At 48.3% G+C, this 17,639-nt stretch overlaps 1 protein-coding gene across 2 annotated transcripts; it reads right to left on the reverse strand.

The window, feature by feature from the left end:
* Positions 1 to 1,992: 1,992 nt before the first annotated feature.
* EBI3 (Epstein-Barr virus induced 3) lies at positions 1,993 to 17,639 on the reverse strand. Of its 2 annotated transcripts, XM_048495764.1 has the most exons (8): positions 17,114 to 17,639; positions 16,714 to 16,744; positions 15,196 to 15,288; positions 12,101 to 12,346; positions 8,575 to 8,692; positions 7,035 to 7,207; positions 5,254 to 5,417; positions 1,993 to 2,549 (listed from the first exon to the last, which is right to left on the reverse strand). In XM_048495764.1, exons 3-8 carry the CDS (start codon positions 15,278 to 15,280, stop codon positions 2,397 to 2,399), a joined length of 939 nt encoding a protein of 312 aa, XP_048351721.1. In that variant the 5' UTR covers positions 15,281 to 15,288; positions 16,714 to 16,744; positions 17,114 to 17,639; the 3' UTR covers positions 1,993 to 2,396. The 2 variants fall into 2 exon arrangements, with proteins under 2 accessions (XP_048351721.1, XP_048351720.1); XM_048495763.1 differs by lacking the exon at positions 16,714 to 16,744 and having other exon boundaries at positions 17,114 to 17,638.

The raw sequence follows: 17,639 nt of genomic DNA on the forward strand, positions 1-17,639 counted from the left end.
AGGGTGTTTAAAATTAAGATTAATCATTCCTCCCACCCACCCTGCAAAGCTAGGAAATGATCATTCTGTTGCCACTGATACTCTTTGTCCAGAGCTCCTCCCAACATGTGATCATGTGTGATCATGTTGATAGTGGAGTCAGAAGTGATTTTATTCCATTTCTGATCTTGCTTTTAAATAAAGATGGGATGATGTTTTATTTCTGTGTAAATTAGGTAGGAACACACTGTATTAGGTAGAAAGTAGGAATTATAGCTATCTTTTGAATTTGTGTCTGCATGGAACCTCCTTTGCTCAAGGCAGGAATCCACCCCTGTTCCACCTGGGCATGTCCCTTTCATTTGTAAAACCCTGGATGGACACTGACAAAAGGGACCCCGGAAGAAGCGCCTCCATCTGCCTAATCCCACCAGCAGGCAGATAAGGGTGCCATCATCGTTAAGTTTCTTTTCCTGACCGTAAGCACCCAAAGGACTCTTTTGTGCTCTTCCCGCCAGTGCCTACATCATTGCCTCACCCTGCCTTCGGCGCGAAATTCAAGAAGGGACTGCCCAATGGACTCTAATTGGTTCCCATGTACTTGTAGGTGTATGATTGGTTGTCATGTATTTTGTGAATGAATGGTTGTAGGCTGTCCTGTATTCTCCCGGACTCCCGGCGGGAGAAAGTGTATTTAAGATGCTGTAAAGCTGCTAGGCAGCGCAGTTGCCGTGGTGTAGAGGTGCTGACACATAGGTCAGCATCTCAATAAACTCATCTTTATTTCTTAACATTCTCGCTGTGTTGGGTCCTGTTTCTGTTCCTCTGCGCTGCTGAGAGCTGGCGGTTCTGGGGAAATAAAGTTACCCAGGCAGCACGGTAACAGTGTTCCCTTTGCAGATGTACATTTGAGACACATTTGCCAAGGTTTGGCATTGTTAAGTATTCAGAGACATAGTTAGTGTTTCTCTGCAGATGGAGAAAGGACAAGCAGCAGAAAGCTCTGCTAATGTTCAGCTCAGGTTTGACAAAAATGTTCATAAAAAGCTCTGCTAATGTTCAGCTCAGGTTTGACAAAAGCGAAATGAAAGACCAGGTCATTTGATTCAAAGCTGCTAAAATAATTTTATTGCTTTTTTAAAAATAAAGTATAATAGTGGATCCTGCTGTACTGATTAGTTCCACATGTGGCAGTTTTGCCTGAACACCAATTGTCCATTTTTTAAACATTTAGCTCTGGGACTATGGGATCTAGAATCTTGTTAGACAGAGGTGAATTCTGCGTGGCACAAATACAGCATCTTCAGGATGTTATATAGAGAGTTTCTGAGAAGAATTTCACACAGGTCCCTTTCCCAAAACAACTCAGACTTGTCATATTTCGGTCAACACGAACTTTACAAACATTGCTAAACTAGTGATCTTTCTGCAAAAGCCTGGGTTGAAGGCGCTCCTGCACGAACACAACGGGCAGCAGATGCAAGAATTGTACAGAGACATTTTAAAAAAGAGAAACTTTTTCATGTGAAGACTCTCCCGGGCCAGTGGTCGGTTCCAAAAATTTTAGTAACAGGTTCCCATGGTGGTGGGATTCAAACAGTGGCGTAGCACCAATGGGACTGGGCGGGGCACAACGGGGGCGTGGCCGGGCATTCCGGGGGCGGGGCATTAATAATTTCTCTGTTACTGTAAAAAACTCTTACTGTAAAAAAAAGTTCCTAATTTCCAGCTGGTATCTTTCTGTCCATAATTTAAACTCATCATAGCAAGTCCTATCGTCTACTGCCAACAGAAACAACTACTTCTCCTCTAATTGACTGCCTGTCAAATACTTAATACTTTCAAATACTTGATTTTGTTTCTAGAAATCAAAAGAAGGATACTTTCCTTAAACAAGGAACTTTGCCATATCACTAAAACATGTTTTGAAAACAGCCCAACAGGGAGAACTATCCCGTTTTCTACCTTCGCTAACCAGCCACATAGGAAACAACAGGACTTTGTGATTTTTGGACCTAATAGAATTTCTAACGGAAAAGCGGACCCAATTAGTAACCCCCTCTCGGCACACACAAATAATTAGTAACCCACTCTCAGGAACTGGTGAGAACCTGCTGGATCCCACCTCTGCCAGGGGCTCAACTTGATTCCTGGACATGTAAACAGCATACATGCAAATGGACAAAAGGACAACAGGTTCATTTTATAATGACTGTGACGTGTTATAACTGTACTGTACGGAATCCGCCAGAGATAAGGAAAGAAAGAAGAGTTTTCTTTATGAAAATCCGACTTGGGTTTTCTCAGGTAAAACTTTGTGTGGATCCCACGCAGACAAAAATCACAGAACAGTCCTGGCCACGCCTATGCAGGGGGAATGGACAGACACGGAAGATGTCAGCTGTTCTCTACACCCATCACGCTGGCCTCCAGGCTGTTCCAGATGCTGGGGAACTCCACGCGCTGTATTCGCCATTATCGAGGCAGTCTTTAGCAGCCACCTGGATATGATAGGTGGCTCCGGGACGGACCCCAGTCAAGACGAAAGAGGTTTGCTCCAAAGGCCTGGTCTGAAAGCAGAAATGATAGCGGAGTCAGAAATGAATTATTCCATTTCTGATCTTGCTGTTTAATAAAGGTGAAATTATGTTTTATTTCTTTATAAGTTAGAGAGGAACAAGTTGTATTAGGTAGGATGTAGGAATTACAGTTGCATTTTGTATTTGTATCTGTACGGAACCTCCTTTGCTCAAGGCAGGAATCCACCCCTGCTCCACCTGGGCATGTCCCTTTCATTTGCAAAAACCACGAATGGACGTTTGACAAAAGGGACCCCGGAAGAAGCACCTCCATCTGCCTTAATCCCACCAGCAGGCAGATAAGGGTTCCGTCGTGGTTAGGTTTTGTTTCCTGGCCCCAAGCACCCAAGGGACTCTTTTGTGTTTTTCCCGCCTGTGCTTACATCATCGCCTCGCCCTGCTTCTGCCGCGAAATTCAAGAAGGGACTGCCCTCTGGACTCTCATTGGTTCCTATGTATTTGTGAATGAATGATTGTAGGTTGTCCTGTACTCTCCCGGATTCCCGGGCGGGAGACTGGGTATAAAAGTTGTTGTAAAGCTGCTAGGCAGCTGCAGTTGCCGTGGTGTGGAGGTGCTGACACGTAGGTCAGCATCTCAATAAACTCATTTTTATTTTCACTATTCTCGCTGTGTTGGGTCCTGTTTCTGTTCCTCTGCGCTGCTGAGAGCTGGCGGATCTGGGAGAATAAAAGTTACCCAGGCAGCGCGGTAAAAGAAAGAGGGACACACGTGTTATCTGTTAGCCTTAGTGCTGAATGCGTGAAGCTGCCTTATTGCCAGGGGGATGATATCTGGGTGATTACGGTGCATTCCTAATCCTAGGTAACCAATTGAAATCACAAACCAATGATGCTTTGAGACAGATGTAACCAGTCTGCTGTATATAACCACTGCCATCTGTGCATTCTTTTCTTGATCTTTATGGCTTCCCTTGGCACCTCTGTCCCATGAGAAAATAATTACGCCCGTTATCTCATAGGGGCAGGAAGCCAGGTGGCTTTCTCGTGCTATTTGCTGCCAACCGTGGGGCTGTCTCGGCTCCAAAGACTGTTTTCCCACAAATTCATGGGAAAGCAGGAGGGGGGGGGTTTCAACGAGGCATGAAGAAGAAGAAGAAGAAGAAGAAGAAGAAGAAGAAGAAGAAGAAGAGGAGGAGGAGGAGGAGGAGGAGTTTGGATTTATATCCCCCCTTTCTCTCCTGCAGGAGACTCAATGGGGCTTACAATCTCCTTGCCCTTCCCCCCTCACAACAAACACCCTGCGAGGTAGGCGGGGCTGAGAGAGCTCCGAAGAGCTGTGACTAGCCCAAGGTCACCCAGCTGGCGTGTGTGGGAGTGCCCAGGCTAATCTGAATTCCCCAGATAAGCCTCCACAGCTAAGGCGGCAGAGCGGAGAATCAAACCTGGTTCCTCCAGATTAGATACATGAGCCACTTAACCTCCTACGCCACTGCTTCTGTTGCATGTGCTCTGTGACCTGTCAGCTATAACTCTGGCTACATCCCTGACTGAGTACCATCCTTTTATTCACTGTTCCTGCTTCTTATTGGAGGGCACCCCGAGGGGGTCTTCCCCTTACCACATTTATGAAACCCTTTGCAGCATCAGCAGAGGGGCATCTCAGGGGCTTGCCTTAAACCTGCCTGACAGCATCGTGCGCCTGAAAGCAGAGGCATAGCTCCAAGGGAATAGGGGTGTGCAACGCACCGGGCGTGCACCCCTGTGGGGGCGTGGCGAGGGTGTTCCGGGGGTGTGGCAGGGGCGTTCTGGGGTGTTCCAGGGGTGTTTCATGGCAGAACAGGGGTGGAGGACGCACCAGTGTATCGGACGCTTCCCCCCCTTGCTACGCCTCTGCCTGAAAGGCAATGATGGGCACAAGCCACCCCCATTGTCATCGTTAGAACCACCCCCAGCTGTGAGATAGCTGAGCTCCAGGGACACCTCAGCACCCTTTCATCATTGTGGTGTCCCAATCAGTTGCTTGGCCAGAGAACTGGTCTTGGATACTTGTCAGGGCTAGGAGGTGGGATCCAGCAGATTCTCACAGGTTCCCGAGAGTAGGTTACTAATTATTTGTGCGTGCCGAGAGGGGGTTACTAATTGGTGATTTTGCCACGTGATTTTTGCCTTAGTTACGCCCCTCCTCTCTGCAGTAGCGCGCAGAACTTGAAGCAGTCTAGCAGGAGGTGCACCGGTGTGCATGGCAGCCTGCACCTGCGTGCATTCGTTTTCCGCCCAAGGACTGGCACAGCGGCTGCATCCTTGCCACAGCCCCGCCCAGGAATGCCCCGCCCCCAGAATGCCCAGCCACGCCCTCGTTGTGCCCCGCCCAGCCCCATTGGCGCTACGCCACAGTTTGAATCCCACCACCATGGGAACCTGTTACTAAAATGTTTGGATCCCACCACTGCCTTAGTCTCTAATCTCTGATTCTTTCAGAGCTATGGGTGCTGTTATTTGTTAAATTGTATGAATTACTTCACTGCCACATAGATTTAGGAATATGTTTCATTGATGCTTAACTGTTTTTAATGTTTATATGTTGTAAGCTGTGCCAGGCCCACAAGGGGAGGCGCATATTAAATTGAATGAATAAATAAAGGTTGGGTGATTTTTTTCATCAGTAGTTAATGTAAGTGTTAAGAAGAGCATGACAGCTTCTATTTGTGGAGGATGGCTAGCTGACCCCTCTCACCGTTTTGTGGCTGTCGGTCCCGTTCCTCGAGTAACGGATCACATACTTGAGGGGGAAGTACTCCGGAAACAGCCAGGAGCTGGGGGGCTTCCATTCCAAACGCAGCTTCCAACTCATTCCCGCGATTGCAGAGACCTTCAAGTCTTCTGGGGGATCTGGCTTGACTGTTAAAAAGTCAAATTGGAAAGAGCCATCAAACACAAACGTAAGATATAAGAAGCCCTTACCAAGCCTTCTGATTGGCTGTTGCGGATTCGATTAGCTGTGCAAATTTTAAAACATGTTGTTTAGGCACCTTAATAGCACAATGATCTTCACTGTGTGACCATGAAGATATGAAGGTAAGCTGCGGCAGCCATTTTGTAGCTGGCTCCATCTCCTGCAGCACCCATTGTGTGGCGGCCATTTTAGGGCTGTGCCCACCACACTGTGGCTGATTGTACACCACTGCTCTGCCTCCCTGGCCCACCGTCTGCTCTCTGACACCTGTTCCAACCCCTGGTTTTCCATAATTGAAGAAAAATGGCCTCTATTGGACTGTCAGTTGATTCACTTTGCCCTTTGTCCTATTCAGAAGCTTATAGAAAATTAAAAGGTCAACTATTGGATAGAGAGTTCTCAGTAGATTAAATGTTTTTGAATATTTATTTCAAAGAAAAACAGTAAACTGGCTCTGTAAGTGGAAAAGAGGGTCAACAAGAACAATATGGTATCAACAATAACTTTAAAAGTACAAAAACCTTAGCTCAACCAGCAACCAAGCTAAAACACAAGAGTTAAAATCCTTCAAAACTGGATTCCTCATCATCATCTGTATGTCCAAATGTAAACCAACTTAGATTTTAAGAGGGATATTATCAGAATTGGAAAATGTACTATTAGCTTCCATTGTAAACAATGGGGGATGGGGCATCCCCTTTGGGGGTCAATAACTTTGGATCCCCTGACCCAAACTTCACCAGACCTGGCTGGTATCATAAAGAGACTCTCCTGATGAGACCAGCCAGGTTTGGTGAAGTTTGGTTCAGAGGGTCCAAAGTTATGGACCCTCAAAAGGGTAGCCCCATCTACTAATAGCTCCCATTGAAAACAATGGGGAATGGGGGCACCTCCTTAGGGGGTCCTTAACTTTGGACCCCCTGAACCAAACTTTACCAAACTTGGCTGGTATCATCAGGGGAGTACCCTAGCATAAAAACTGCACCCCCTGCTGGCAGGCAAAGTAAAAACACACACAAAAATTTAATGACCCACATATTAGTCGAGGGGAGCTTTTTCAGCATTAAAAATGTGCTGAAAAATTCGACTTATACATGAGTATATACGGTACATTTAAAGGGCTAACCCCTCCCCCCCAAAAAACAGCAATCTTCATTCTTGTTTGAACAGGGGGGCAACCCGGAAGTAGGGGTAGGGAAACCATGGAAGCCGCACAGTGAGAAGTAGAGCACCTCCTTGTGTGTAAACAAGGAAACGCAAGGAGACCCCTGTGGCACTGTAGGGCGAGGAGCAGCGCGGGAAGCGCTCCGTGCATAATGGGCCTCTGTCAGAATTCCAAAGGTGGCGCAGTCTCAAAAAATCTGGGGATCCCTGTGAGAAGGGAAGTATCCTGTTTAATTGATACATTGATACCCTGATATTCAATGGGCAGATGTCAATATAAAGTATTTCAGTCATCTTTTCAGTTTGTGAAAGCAACTATTCTTCTAATCTAGGGGGAAAGGCCGGTCTTGACTATTGCAAGAAGGGAACGTAGAGGCTGTGTTTCTAAAAAAACTTACTGATCTGGTTCAGGAGGAAAGGAAAAATGTTGGTCCGAGTTCCCAGAGGATTCACCGCTGTCACATTCAACACATAAGGGATGATGGAGAACAGCTGCACATCAGCGATGGAGCAGCTGTCGGCTCCGGTACTTGACTGCACACAGTCACGCACCTCTCTGTCCATGCCGTCCCTGATAACGTGCAAAGAAAGACAACAGCTCAACATCTGTTCAAGAGCAGATGAGTGATGCACACACGAAGCAGACTTAGCTGAGGAGGCTGCCTGCCGCATCACTGCATGAGCTTTTGATATAGCAATTCAGAGAAAAAGCATATTAAGGGCTTTTTTGAATTGATATAGCTTTATAAGTAGAAGGTTGAAATGGCGTAAGAGGTTAAGAGCTCGTGTATCTAATCTGGAGGAACTGGGTTTGATTCCCAGCTCTGCCGCCTGAGCTGTGGAGGCTTATCTGGGGAATTCAGATTAGCCTGTACACTCCCACACACGCCAGCTGGGTGACCTTGGGCTAGTCACAGCTTCTCGGAGCTCTCTCAGCCCCACCTACCTCACAGGGTGTTTGTTGTGAGGGGGGGAAGGGCAAGGAGATTGTAAGCCCCTTTGAGTCTCCTGCAGGAGAGAAAGGGGGGATATAAATCCAAACTCCTCCTCCTCCTCCTCCTCCTCCTCCTCTTCTTCTTCTTCTTTATGTTTTTGAATAGGTATAGCTTTATAAGTAGAAGGTTGAAATGTTTTAAATGTTTCAAAGGAAATGTTTTAAAGATATGTTGACAGAATGAACGGTCTAGATTTTGCTATCTAGTTTGAGAAGTTATGTTTCGAATGTATTTTGTATAAGGAAGTGTTGGTATTTTTGCAAACACAAAACCCCAGAACGGATCTTATCCTAAAGACATTATATTTATGCTGCGCAGAATCCACCATTGTTCCCTTCCCATTTCAGCTTTCAGTTGGAGACTGACCTAAAGTAACTCAGGGCTATCCAGGGCCTCTTCCGCACACGCAAAATAATGCGTTTTCAAACCACTTTCACAACTGTTTGCAAGTGGATTTTGCTATTCCGCAACCTCACACGGGCTGATTCTGGACAGGCAACACTGATGAGTCAAATGAACCCGTGTTGACTATACCACCATTTGCACAGCGAGGGCAGGGGCTAGTCGGAATAGCTGGGATCCCGTCGGCAGGAGGCAGCATGGTTTGCACGCACCTGAGAATCCCCCCACCCAAGAATTCACCGTCACCCAAGAATCCCCCCACCCATTACTGGCACAACATGGCAGCCGCCCATTAGAGAATCCACTCTTCTGTCCATGGTTTTAGAAACATGTTAAAGTTCCTTGTTTAAGGAAAGTATCCTTCTTTTGATTTCTAGAATACTAAAATTTTTGGATCCCACCACTGGTCAGTCCCCCCTGCGTACCTTGAAGGAGGGGCAAGATCAAAATGTACTTGACCGACCGACAAATAAGAGCAGTGAAACAGATGAGGGGCTGGGCTGGAAGACCAAGGGCAATGAGGGAGGGGCCCTTTTCATACCTATACGTGGTAATGAACGAAGTGTCCAGGTGCGTCTCTTTTTCCAGCTTCCACGTGCAATTGACAGGACTGCCGTAGCTGGTGGTGGAACATTGGATGGAAGGTTTCTTGGGGGGGTCTGCCAAAAAAGAAAGAAAAACGGAGAGGTCACATGGGAGGGGCATTTTGGCCTCTGTCTTGACCAGTGATGGGATTCAGCCGGTTCACACCAGTTCAGTAGAACCGGTGGCTAATTTTTTGTCTAGTTAGGTGAACTGGTTGTAATCCCACCACTGCGCCCCCCAGTCTCCTATGGCCCACTTGAGCCGGGGGGGGGGGGTACAGTAGGTCGCGGGGCCGCCAACTGCCTCCCCCCTCTCAAACAGAACTAGTTGTTAAATTATTTAAATCTCACCACTGTCTTGACCCTCTGTTGACCATTTATTTATAGAAGACTGATTTCTGCAGACCTCTACCCACTCACCATACGATTTCCAGATAGGGATTGATCCTCTATCTCAGGGGTCTGCAACCTGTGGCTCTCCAGATGTTCATGGACCACAATTCCCATCAGCCCCTGCCAGCATGGCCAATTGGCTGATGGGCATTGTAGTCCATGAACATCTGGAGAGCCACAGGTTGCAGATCCCCTGTGGAGAAAGAATTTATCTGGGTTTAATTGTAGCTGCACCAGCATGATTCTTCCTGTAAAGTTTTGTGTCATGTTTTAAAGTGTTAACTGTTTGGGCTTTTCTCCAGCTGGCCTGTCCTGGAATTGAAAAGTAGGTCGTCACCAGCTGTTTGAAGTTGTGAATGGTGGAAGTCTTAAAGAATGTTAACCTACGCATTCATTTAGTATAATGAGTCTTTTGAAGATTCAAAAGGGGGCTTGGACAGATTTATGGAGGAGAAGTCGATTTATGGTTACCAATCTTGATCCTCTTTGATCTGAGATTGCAAATGCCTTAGCAGACCAGGTGCTCGGGAGCAACAGCCGCAGAAGGCCATTGCTTTCACATCCTGCAGGTGAGCTCCCAAAGGCACCTGGTGGGCCACTGCGAGTAGCAGAGAGCTGGACTAGATGGACTCTGGTCTGGTCCAGCTGGCTTGTTCTTATGTTCTTATGTTCTTAAGGATACTTTCAGGTTTGTTGCATTTCCCCATTTCCCAGCAGTTAGGTCCCACGGCTTATGTACATTTTCTGCCCCCCCCCCCCGAAGGCACGAGACTCAACCCATCTCACCTGGCTGCTGCCCTGAACTTTGCATCTCCACCCTTTAGTTATCCATGGCCTCTTAGACCTTCCTACAGATCCTCACCCAGCTGTGAAGCTCACTAGTCTAGTGACGTGTGCAGAGGCATACCTGGAGTAAATGGCGCCTGGAGACAAATTGTCTCCAGGATGCCCCCCAGGCTCTGCCCCCCGCTGCCCTTGACCCCACCCATGGACATGGGCAAGGTCTAGGGTGCCCACCTCCCCCCCCCCAGACTCCCCTTGCCCACCTTCCCCCCAGACTCCCCCTCGGATGGGGTCGAGGCACACGAAAATGACAAGACAGCAGGACTTCCTGGTCACGTAGGGGCTGGATTTTATACCACGTGACTAGAAGAGGGAAGAGCACCTCAGACAAGTGGGTACCCTTTGTCCCTGTGGGTCAGATACGCCACTGGACGTGTGTCTCTTTGGCAGCCTCAACTACGCTACAAGGTTGTGGCAAGGATAAAAATGGAGACAGAAGAACCATGTGGTTGCTTGCCAGTCCCGCCTTAGAAATCTGCGGGAGTTTCGGGAGGGCGGAGCGTGAGGCAGCGGACTGTAGCTGACACAATCACAGAGAAGTGACATCGCCACCGCCTTTCACTGTTCTAGGCGCTCCCCAGTCTTTATGATAAACACAATAGAAAGAAGGGGAAATCCTAGAGTGTCAGGGACGCAGCAGCCAGAAGTGGTACGGCCACATCCATGACATCAAATTCTTCCTGTGAGATGGATGAGGGAATTGGGGAGCCAGCAGACGCACTCACTGCCACATGGGACCTGGAAAGCCGGAGGAGGAGGAGGAGGAGGAGGAGGAGGAGGAGGAGGAGGAGGAGGAGAGTTTGGATTTAAATCCCCCCTTTCTCTCCTGTAAGTGTAGCCCCCATGCTCAGAATGGGTTGACCCAGAAAGGGGTGGAGACTCAAAGCAGCAGAAGGCTGCAGAGCTCATGTAGTTTGGAGGAGGCAAGGCTACCAGACTTGGACCTTGATTTGTATAAGCCAGGGGTCTTCAAACTATGGCACTCCAGATGTTCATGGACTACAATTCCCATCAGCACCTGCCAGCATGGCCAAGTGGTAGGGCTCATGGGAATTGTAGTCTATGAACATCTGGAGGGCCATAGTTTGAAGACCCCTGGTATAAGCCCTTAACACCTTGTTAAGGGTTTTTGTGTTTGTAATGGGTGAGAGTTCTCCTGGAAACCTCCACGCGGGCCAGGGCCTTTACAGCTCTGGCCCCGGCCTGGTGGAACGCTCTCCCTCCAGCTGTCCGGGCCCTGCGGGACCTTGGTGAGTTCTGCAGGGCCTGTAAGACGGAGCTGTTCCGCCGGGCCTTTGGAGGAACTGGCCGCTGATGTGGTGCCCCCTTCCCCTCCCTGTTTGGCCCTCGTCTGACCCTGACATCTAGGTCATTTGTCATCCGACGGGGCCACCATGCCTCCCTTAGGGGGGTGGGGAGGGAATTTTAAAATTAAGATGCTGGACCCCATTCATATTCTCATTTTCTTGATGATTATTGTCTAATTGTTGCTGCTTTTTAAGGTTTTAATTTTAAATATGTTGCTTTTATTTGTTGTACACCGCCCAGAGCCCTTCGGGGATGGGGCGGTATAAAAGCCTCAAAAATAAATAAATAAATAAATAAATCATGTTGAATCCTGTTCATCAAGCCCTTGGAGTCTTCAGGAGCCAACCCACTTGCAAAGAAGAATTGGACTTGGCAGTATCAGTAGACTGTAAATCTAAGGACTTGAAAATGCAACCTGAACAGGACCTTGAAGTGTGATGTTAAATGTTGATGTTTGATGTTATATGTTAAGAAAGCAAACCATTTTGTTTTTTAAAATTGTTGTCGCAAACTCATTCCAAGTTCTGCCCCACAGAACCCGCAAGCTGAGGTTACATAAGGAAACTCAAAGGGGCTTACAAACTCCTTTCCCTTCCCACCCCCACCACAAACACCCTGTGAGGTAGGTGGGGCTGAGAGAGCTCCGAAGAACTGTGACCAGCCCAAGGTCACCCAGCGGGCATGTGCTGGAGTGCACAAGCTAATCTGGTTCACCAGATAAGCCTCCACAGCTCAAGTATCAGAGCGGGGAATCAAACCTGGTTCTCCGGATTAGAGTGCACCTGCTCTTAACCACGGCGCCACGCCAGCTCTCTCAGCCATGCAAGCCCCCTTGAGATCCGTACAGAAAGGGCAAGGTTGGTAAAGCACCAGAAATACAAGAGACAGAGACGTGATCTGAAATGTAGGCTTAAAGGGTAGCACTGTTTATCCACTCACAGCCCAGCTTCAAATATACTCTGTGCAGCACCCGTCCTGTCGTGGGGTCGTGGCAGCTGTATTCTGCTTCCTGAGCCAGACTGGTGTTCCACAAGGTGAGGCTGGAATCCTCCCGCACGGATGCTTTCCAAATGGGCCCCGCTGTGCCGTTCACTCGCCATTCCACCGTGGGTGCACCTTCAGGGACGGGGCAGCGCAGGAGAACTTCGGCCAGCCCTAGGTTCGCATATTGCTGGACCACGAGACCTATTGCCCCCCCACACACCCCAAAATAACAAAACCCAGGAGGCAAACAGTTAGTATATGACCCATGGTGATCCCTGGCCCTGCGACGATGTGGCTGGCCTCGACCCGGGCCAGGACCTTTACGGCTCTGGCCCCTGCCTGGTGGAATGCTCTACCTCCAGCTGTCCGGGCCCTGCGGGACCTTGGTGAGTTCCGCAGGGCCTGTAAGACGGAGCTGTTCCACTGGGCTTTTGGAGGGGCTGGCCGCGGTTCTATTGCCCCCCATTGAAACCGGAATTAAGCTGCCTTTTCCATCTTGGTAGGGCCCTGATTCCATCCTGGGCCCTGCCTCTCCTCCCTTCTCCTTTGGCCTTTAGACCGGGCGCCTGTGTGTGTGTTTTTACACAACCTTTGTTGTTTAATTTGTATCTATTGTTTTAATTGCTGCTGAATTTTAATGAGTTAGATTTTATGTTATATTGATTTACTGTTCTGGGAACAGTCACGTTGTGAGCCGCCTCGAGCCCTTTGGGGATGAGGCGGCCTATAAATTTAATTAATCAATCAATCAATCAATCAATCAATCAATTACTATTACTACTACTACTACTACAACCACAACCACAACCACAACCACAACCACAACCACAACCACAACCACAACCACAACAACAACAACAACAACAACAACAACAACAACAACAACAATAATAATAATAATAATAATAATAATAATAATAATAATAATAATAATGGATCTGGATTGTGCCCAAAAGGATCTTTCTGCCATATTGTTAACTCCCCTGGTTTGGGTGGCTAAGGCTAGCGAGTGAAGAGGAGAAGAAGAGTTTTAGATTTATACCTTGCCTTTCTCTCCTATAAGGCGACTCAAGTGCCAAGTGAACAAGCCCTCCCTCCCCACCCCAGCAGCCCTTCGTGGGCCCTGCCCACTCCTCCCCGCCTGCCTCTCCCACCCCAAGACCCAGCCTGGGCCTGCGGAGCACCTTGCTGGCCCACCCACCCCACCCCTCCCCTCCCTCTCCTTTCCAAGCCTTACCTTGTCACCCTCGCTCCACCCCACCCCTTGTGACCCTCCCCCACCTCCAGCAAGCCCTCCATGCCTTCCCCTCCAGCAACCACTACCTGCCCCCACCCCCCACCAGATGTGGGACCCAGCAGGTTCTCACAGGTTCCCGAGAGTAGGTTACTAATGATTTGTGTGTGCCGAGAGGGGGTTACTAATGGGTGATTTTGCCACGTGATTTTCGCCTTAGTTACTCCCCTCCTCTCAGCAGTAGCGCGCAGAACTTGGAGCAGTCTAGCAGGAGGTGCACCGGCGTGCGTGGCAGCCTGCGCCTGCGTGCATTCGTTTCCCACCCAAGGACCAGCGCAGCGGCTGCGTCCTTGCCACAGCCCCGCCCAGGAATGCCCTGCCCCGGAATGCCCGGCCACGCCCCCGTCATGCCCCGCCCAGCCCCATTGGCGCTACGCCACTGTTTGAATCCCACCATGGGAACCTGTTACTAAAATTTTTGGATCCCACCACTGCCCCCCACCCCAGGCCCACTGTATTATCCTACAGTGGGCTTTACTGCTAGTATTAATATAAGAGTCTATCGATGTATCCCTATTACATCACCAATGAAAAAATGTGTTGACCCTCTGCTGTATTAGCAGGCCCAATGGGAGAACTATCAGCCTGGCCCGGCGTTGAAAACATGCATGTGTTTCGATTCACAATGGCATTAGTCAATCAACTAATTCATTCTGAACAAACATTGGAGACTGACTAGTTTGTAGGGGTGTGTTCTGTGTGCGCTACAGTAAATTGAATAGCACACAGGTGTCAAACTCGTGGCCCTCCAGATGTTCATGAACTACAATTCCCATCAGCCCTTGCCAGTATAGCCAATGCTCATGTTGGGAGGGACTGATGGTTATTGTAGTTCATGAGCATCTGGAGGGCCGCGAGTTTGACACCCCTGGAATAGCACCATGGTGCACTGAAAGACATATGCATAGCAATAATGGACCTACTGCACAGTGGCGGAGCTATAAGGGAACAGGAGGTGCACCGGGTACGTGATCATCCCCTGCCCCCACCTCACCAGGCCTGGCTCTGCCTCACCAGCCTGGCCCATTTTCAGCTGGCAGAAAGCTGTTTTCAGCCATCAGAAAAAGGGAAGTGCGGGTGGGCCGCGCGGCGCGGGCGCCATTTTGCCCTGGGCGCCATTTTCTCCCCCTACACCCCCTGCTGTTGCAGTCCCAAGTCAGCACCAACTCTGGCATTAACAGTTTTACATCCTGGAGCACTGAAAATGACTAGAATTGGTGTTCTTGAGATTCGCACAGTTTCGGAGGAGCAGCAGTGGCGTAGGAGGTTAAGAGCTTGTGTATCTAATCTGGAGGGACCGGGTTTGATTCCCAGCTCTGCCGCTTGAGCTGTGGAGGCTTATCTGGGGAATTCAGATTAGCCTGTGCACTCCCACTCATGCCAGCTGGGTGACCTTGGGCGAGTCACAGCTTCTCGGAGCTCTCTCAGCCCCACCTACCTCACAGGGAGTTTGTTGTGAGGGGGGAAGGGCAAGGAGATTGTAAGCCCCTTTGAGTCTCCTGCAGGAGAGAAAGGGGGGATATAAATCCAAACTCTTCTTCTCTTCGACAGCAAGGACTAAGGGATACACAGGAGAATGTGACACAATTTGCTCCAATGTGCCCTAGGCAGCAAGATATTTGATTTCATGGTGCATTAGCATATTTTGGCAAAACTTTGCAGTCGTGAAGTAAAAAAAACCCCATAGCCACGAAAATGCCAGTCTTCCGCCTCCGCCGCTCAGAAATGAAGCGGATCTACTTTTCCACCCTCATACCTTCCTCTTTCTTGAGCCAAGTGGGATCTTCGTCTGAAGCGGAACAAGTTGACAAGAGAAGAGTAAGCATCAGGATCCAGTGCATATCTAACACTAGGGGGAGAGATTTTCATAGATCAGAACCCCAACTGAAAGAATCCTTCAGCCCAAACCCGTGCAATAATTCTTGGCTGCGTTTTCAAAGGCCCCTTCCGCGCACGCAAAATAATGCGTTTTCAAACCACTCTCACAACTGTTTGCAAGTGGACTTTGCCATTCCGCACAGCTTCAAAGAGCACTGAAAGCAGTTTGAAAGTGCATTATTCTGCATGTGCAGAATGAGCCAAACAGAATTCAGTCACGACCCGGAAACATACAGAGAAAGGCAGAAAAATGGATACTTCTGAGGCAGCGCCTTGAGCACTTTGCTTTTGTTCTTTAACATTTGCATGTCTTCTAATTCCATGTTCTCTTCTGTTCTCTCCGTAAACCCCTTCTGAATAAATATTTTCTCCTTCCCTGGGCCATTTGGAAGTATTGCCCATCACTTACATTCATTCATTCATTCATTCATTCATTCATTCATTCATTCATTCATTCATTTATTAGATTTTTATACCACCCTATCCCCGATGGGATCCTCATAAGCATCTTTCAGTTAGAAAAGACCTGGTGCCTCGGCCTTCATGTGGGCACCAGGTATTCCTTGCAGAAAGCAGAATTTTAGTTTGGAGAGGAGACGTCTGAGGGGGGATATGATTGAAGTCTATAAAATTATGCATGGGGTAGAAAATGTTGACAGAGAGAACTTTTTCTCTCTTTCTCATAATACTAGAACCAGGGGGCATTCATTGAAAATGCTTGGGGGAAGAATTAGGACTAATAAAAGGAAACACTTCTTCATGCAACGTGTGATTGGTATTTGGAATATGCTGCCACAGGAGGTGGTGATGGCCACTTACCTGGATAGCTTTAAGAGGGGCTTGGACAGATTTATGGAGAAGTCGATCTCTGGCTACCAATCTTGATCCTCCTTGATCTCAGATTGCAAATGCCTGAGCAGACCAGGTGCTCGGGAGCAGCAGCAGCAGCAGAAGGACGTTGATTTCACCTCCTGCACGTGAGCTCCCGAAAGCACCTGGTGGGCCACTGCGAGTAGCAGAGTGCTGGACTAGATGGACTCTGGTCTGATCCAGCAGGCTAGTTCTTATGTTCTTATGTTCTTAATTTTGTGCTGTCTCTTAACCTCAAAAGGGGACTTGACAAGAGAGTCAGAGACAGAGAGGGGTCAAGGCGCTTAGCATTCTTTCTCCACTGCTCTGCCGCTATTCCTTTGAAACAATATTTACACTGTCCTATTCAGAAGTAGAGTTTCCACAGTAAATGCAGTATGAATAGACAAAAGGATCCTAGTTATTTTTCGCTCCTGGCACACGCAGAGATTAGTTGGGGCTCTCAAGCACTCTGCTAAATTACCCAGTCTAGAATCGAACTGTTCTTGAATTCCAACATTTCTGGTTATTCCAGCTATATCCTTACCTAAGTATTTGATACGTTGACAGCAGAAAACCTACAGAGGCAAGATAAGGTATGTGAAACTAATCCCTGGAACTCAGCACAAAAAATGTCTCGATTCTGCCATCTCCAACGCTGTCTCCCCTGCTCCCCAAATCTGCCGCGCCAGCTGTTCAAAAGAAGGGGATCAGCTTCCGGCCCCACGAAACCAAAACAAACCCTTGATATTATTTGGCTGTTCGGCATTTGTTATTCTGGCCTCTTTCCTGCAGCTCCCCCACCTCACCCAATCTGGAAGTGTTCCGAAGCATTTTGGATTATGTCACTCGGCAAAGATCTTCGCCTACTGATAATGCTGCACATTTCTTATAGTTATTTAATCCCATTTAGAGAACAAGCCCGAAAGCTGAAGAGCATCACTCACCAGACGCAGGAGCTGGTCGTTCCCAGCAAAGGAGAAGGAAGTTTGGGGAACTGTGCTGGACTCCCCTAGTCTGAGGATGCCTTGGTTTCTTCACAATTTGCGCAGCCTGTTCTGGAAGCGACAGGAAGCCTTTTCCCAGAACAACGGGGGAATTTCCAGGACTAGATGGACTCTGGTCTGATCCAGCTGGCTTGTTCTTATGTTCTTATGTTCTTATGTTCCTACAGAGGGGCAATCTAAGCTTGGCTCTGCTTTCTGTTCTCTCCCTCTCATGTCCTCAACAGAGCACCTCAGGGAACAACAAACGATAGAAGCTGCGAAAAATGTTCCGAAGGCTGACGGAGGGATTCTTCCCTTTCCTTGATTTTTACTCAATTCTTGTTTATTTCAAATAAAACCAGGGCAGACTAAAGGAAGTCCTTCTGCAATCAGTGATTTTTTTTAAAGTGTGGAATTCGCTCCCAGGGGATATGATGGCCTTTCAACGGGAAATAGGAATTCAGGGATAGAGTTCCATTCTCCAGAT

This window comes from Sphaerodactylus townsendi, linkage group LG05 (assembly GCF_021028975.2).
Source record: "Sphaerodactylus townsendi isolate TG3544 linkage group LG05, MPM_Stown_v2.3, whole genome shotgun sequence".
Lineage (NCBI taxonomy): Eukaryota > Metazoa > Chordata > Lepidosauria > Squamata > Sphaerodactylidae > Sphaerodactylus > Sphaerodactylus townsendi.

Bases quoted from the DNA above. Each gene is read 5' to 3' on its own strand.
- EBI3 (XM_048495764.1), bottom strand. From the start codon at position 15,280: ATGCACTGGATCCTGATGCTTACTCTTCTCTTGTCAACTTGTTCCGCT. The intron at 12,347-15,195 runs GTATGAGGGTGG...GGGGGGCAATAG, and splicing joins TTGGCTCAAGAAAGAGGAAG to GTCTCGTGGTCCAGCAATAT. The intron at 2,550-5,253 runs GTGAGAGGGGTC...TTCTGCTTTCAG, and splicing joins GGACCGACAGCCACAAAACG to ACCAGGCCTTTGGAGCAAAC.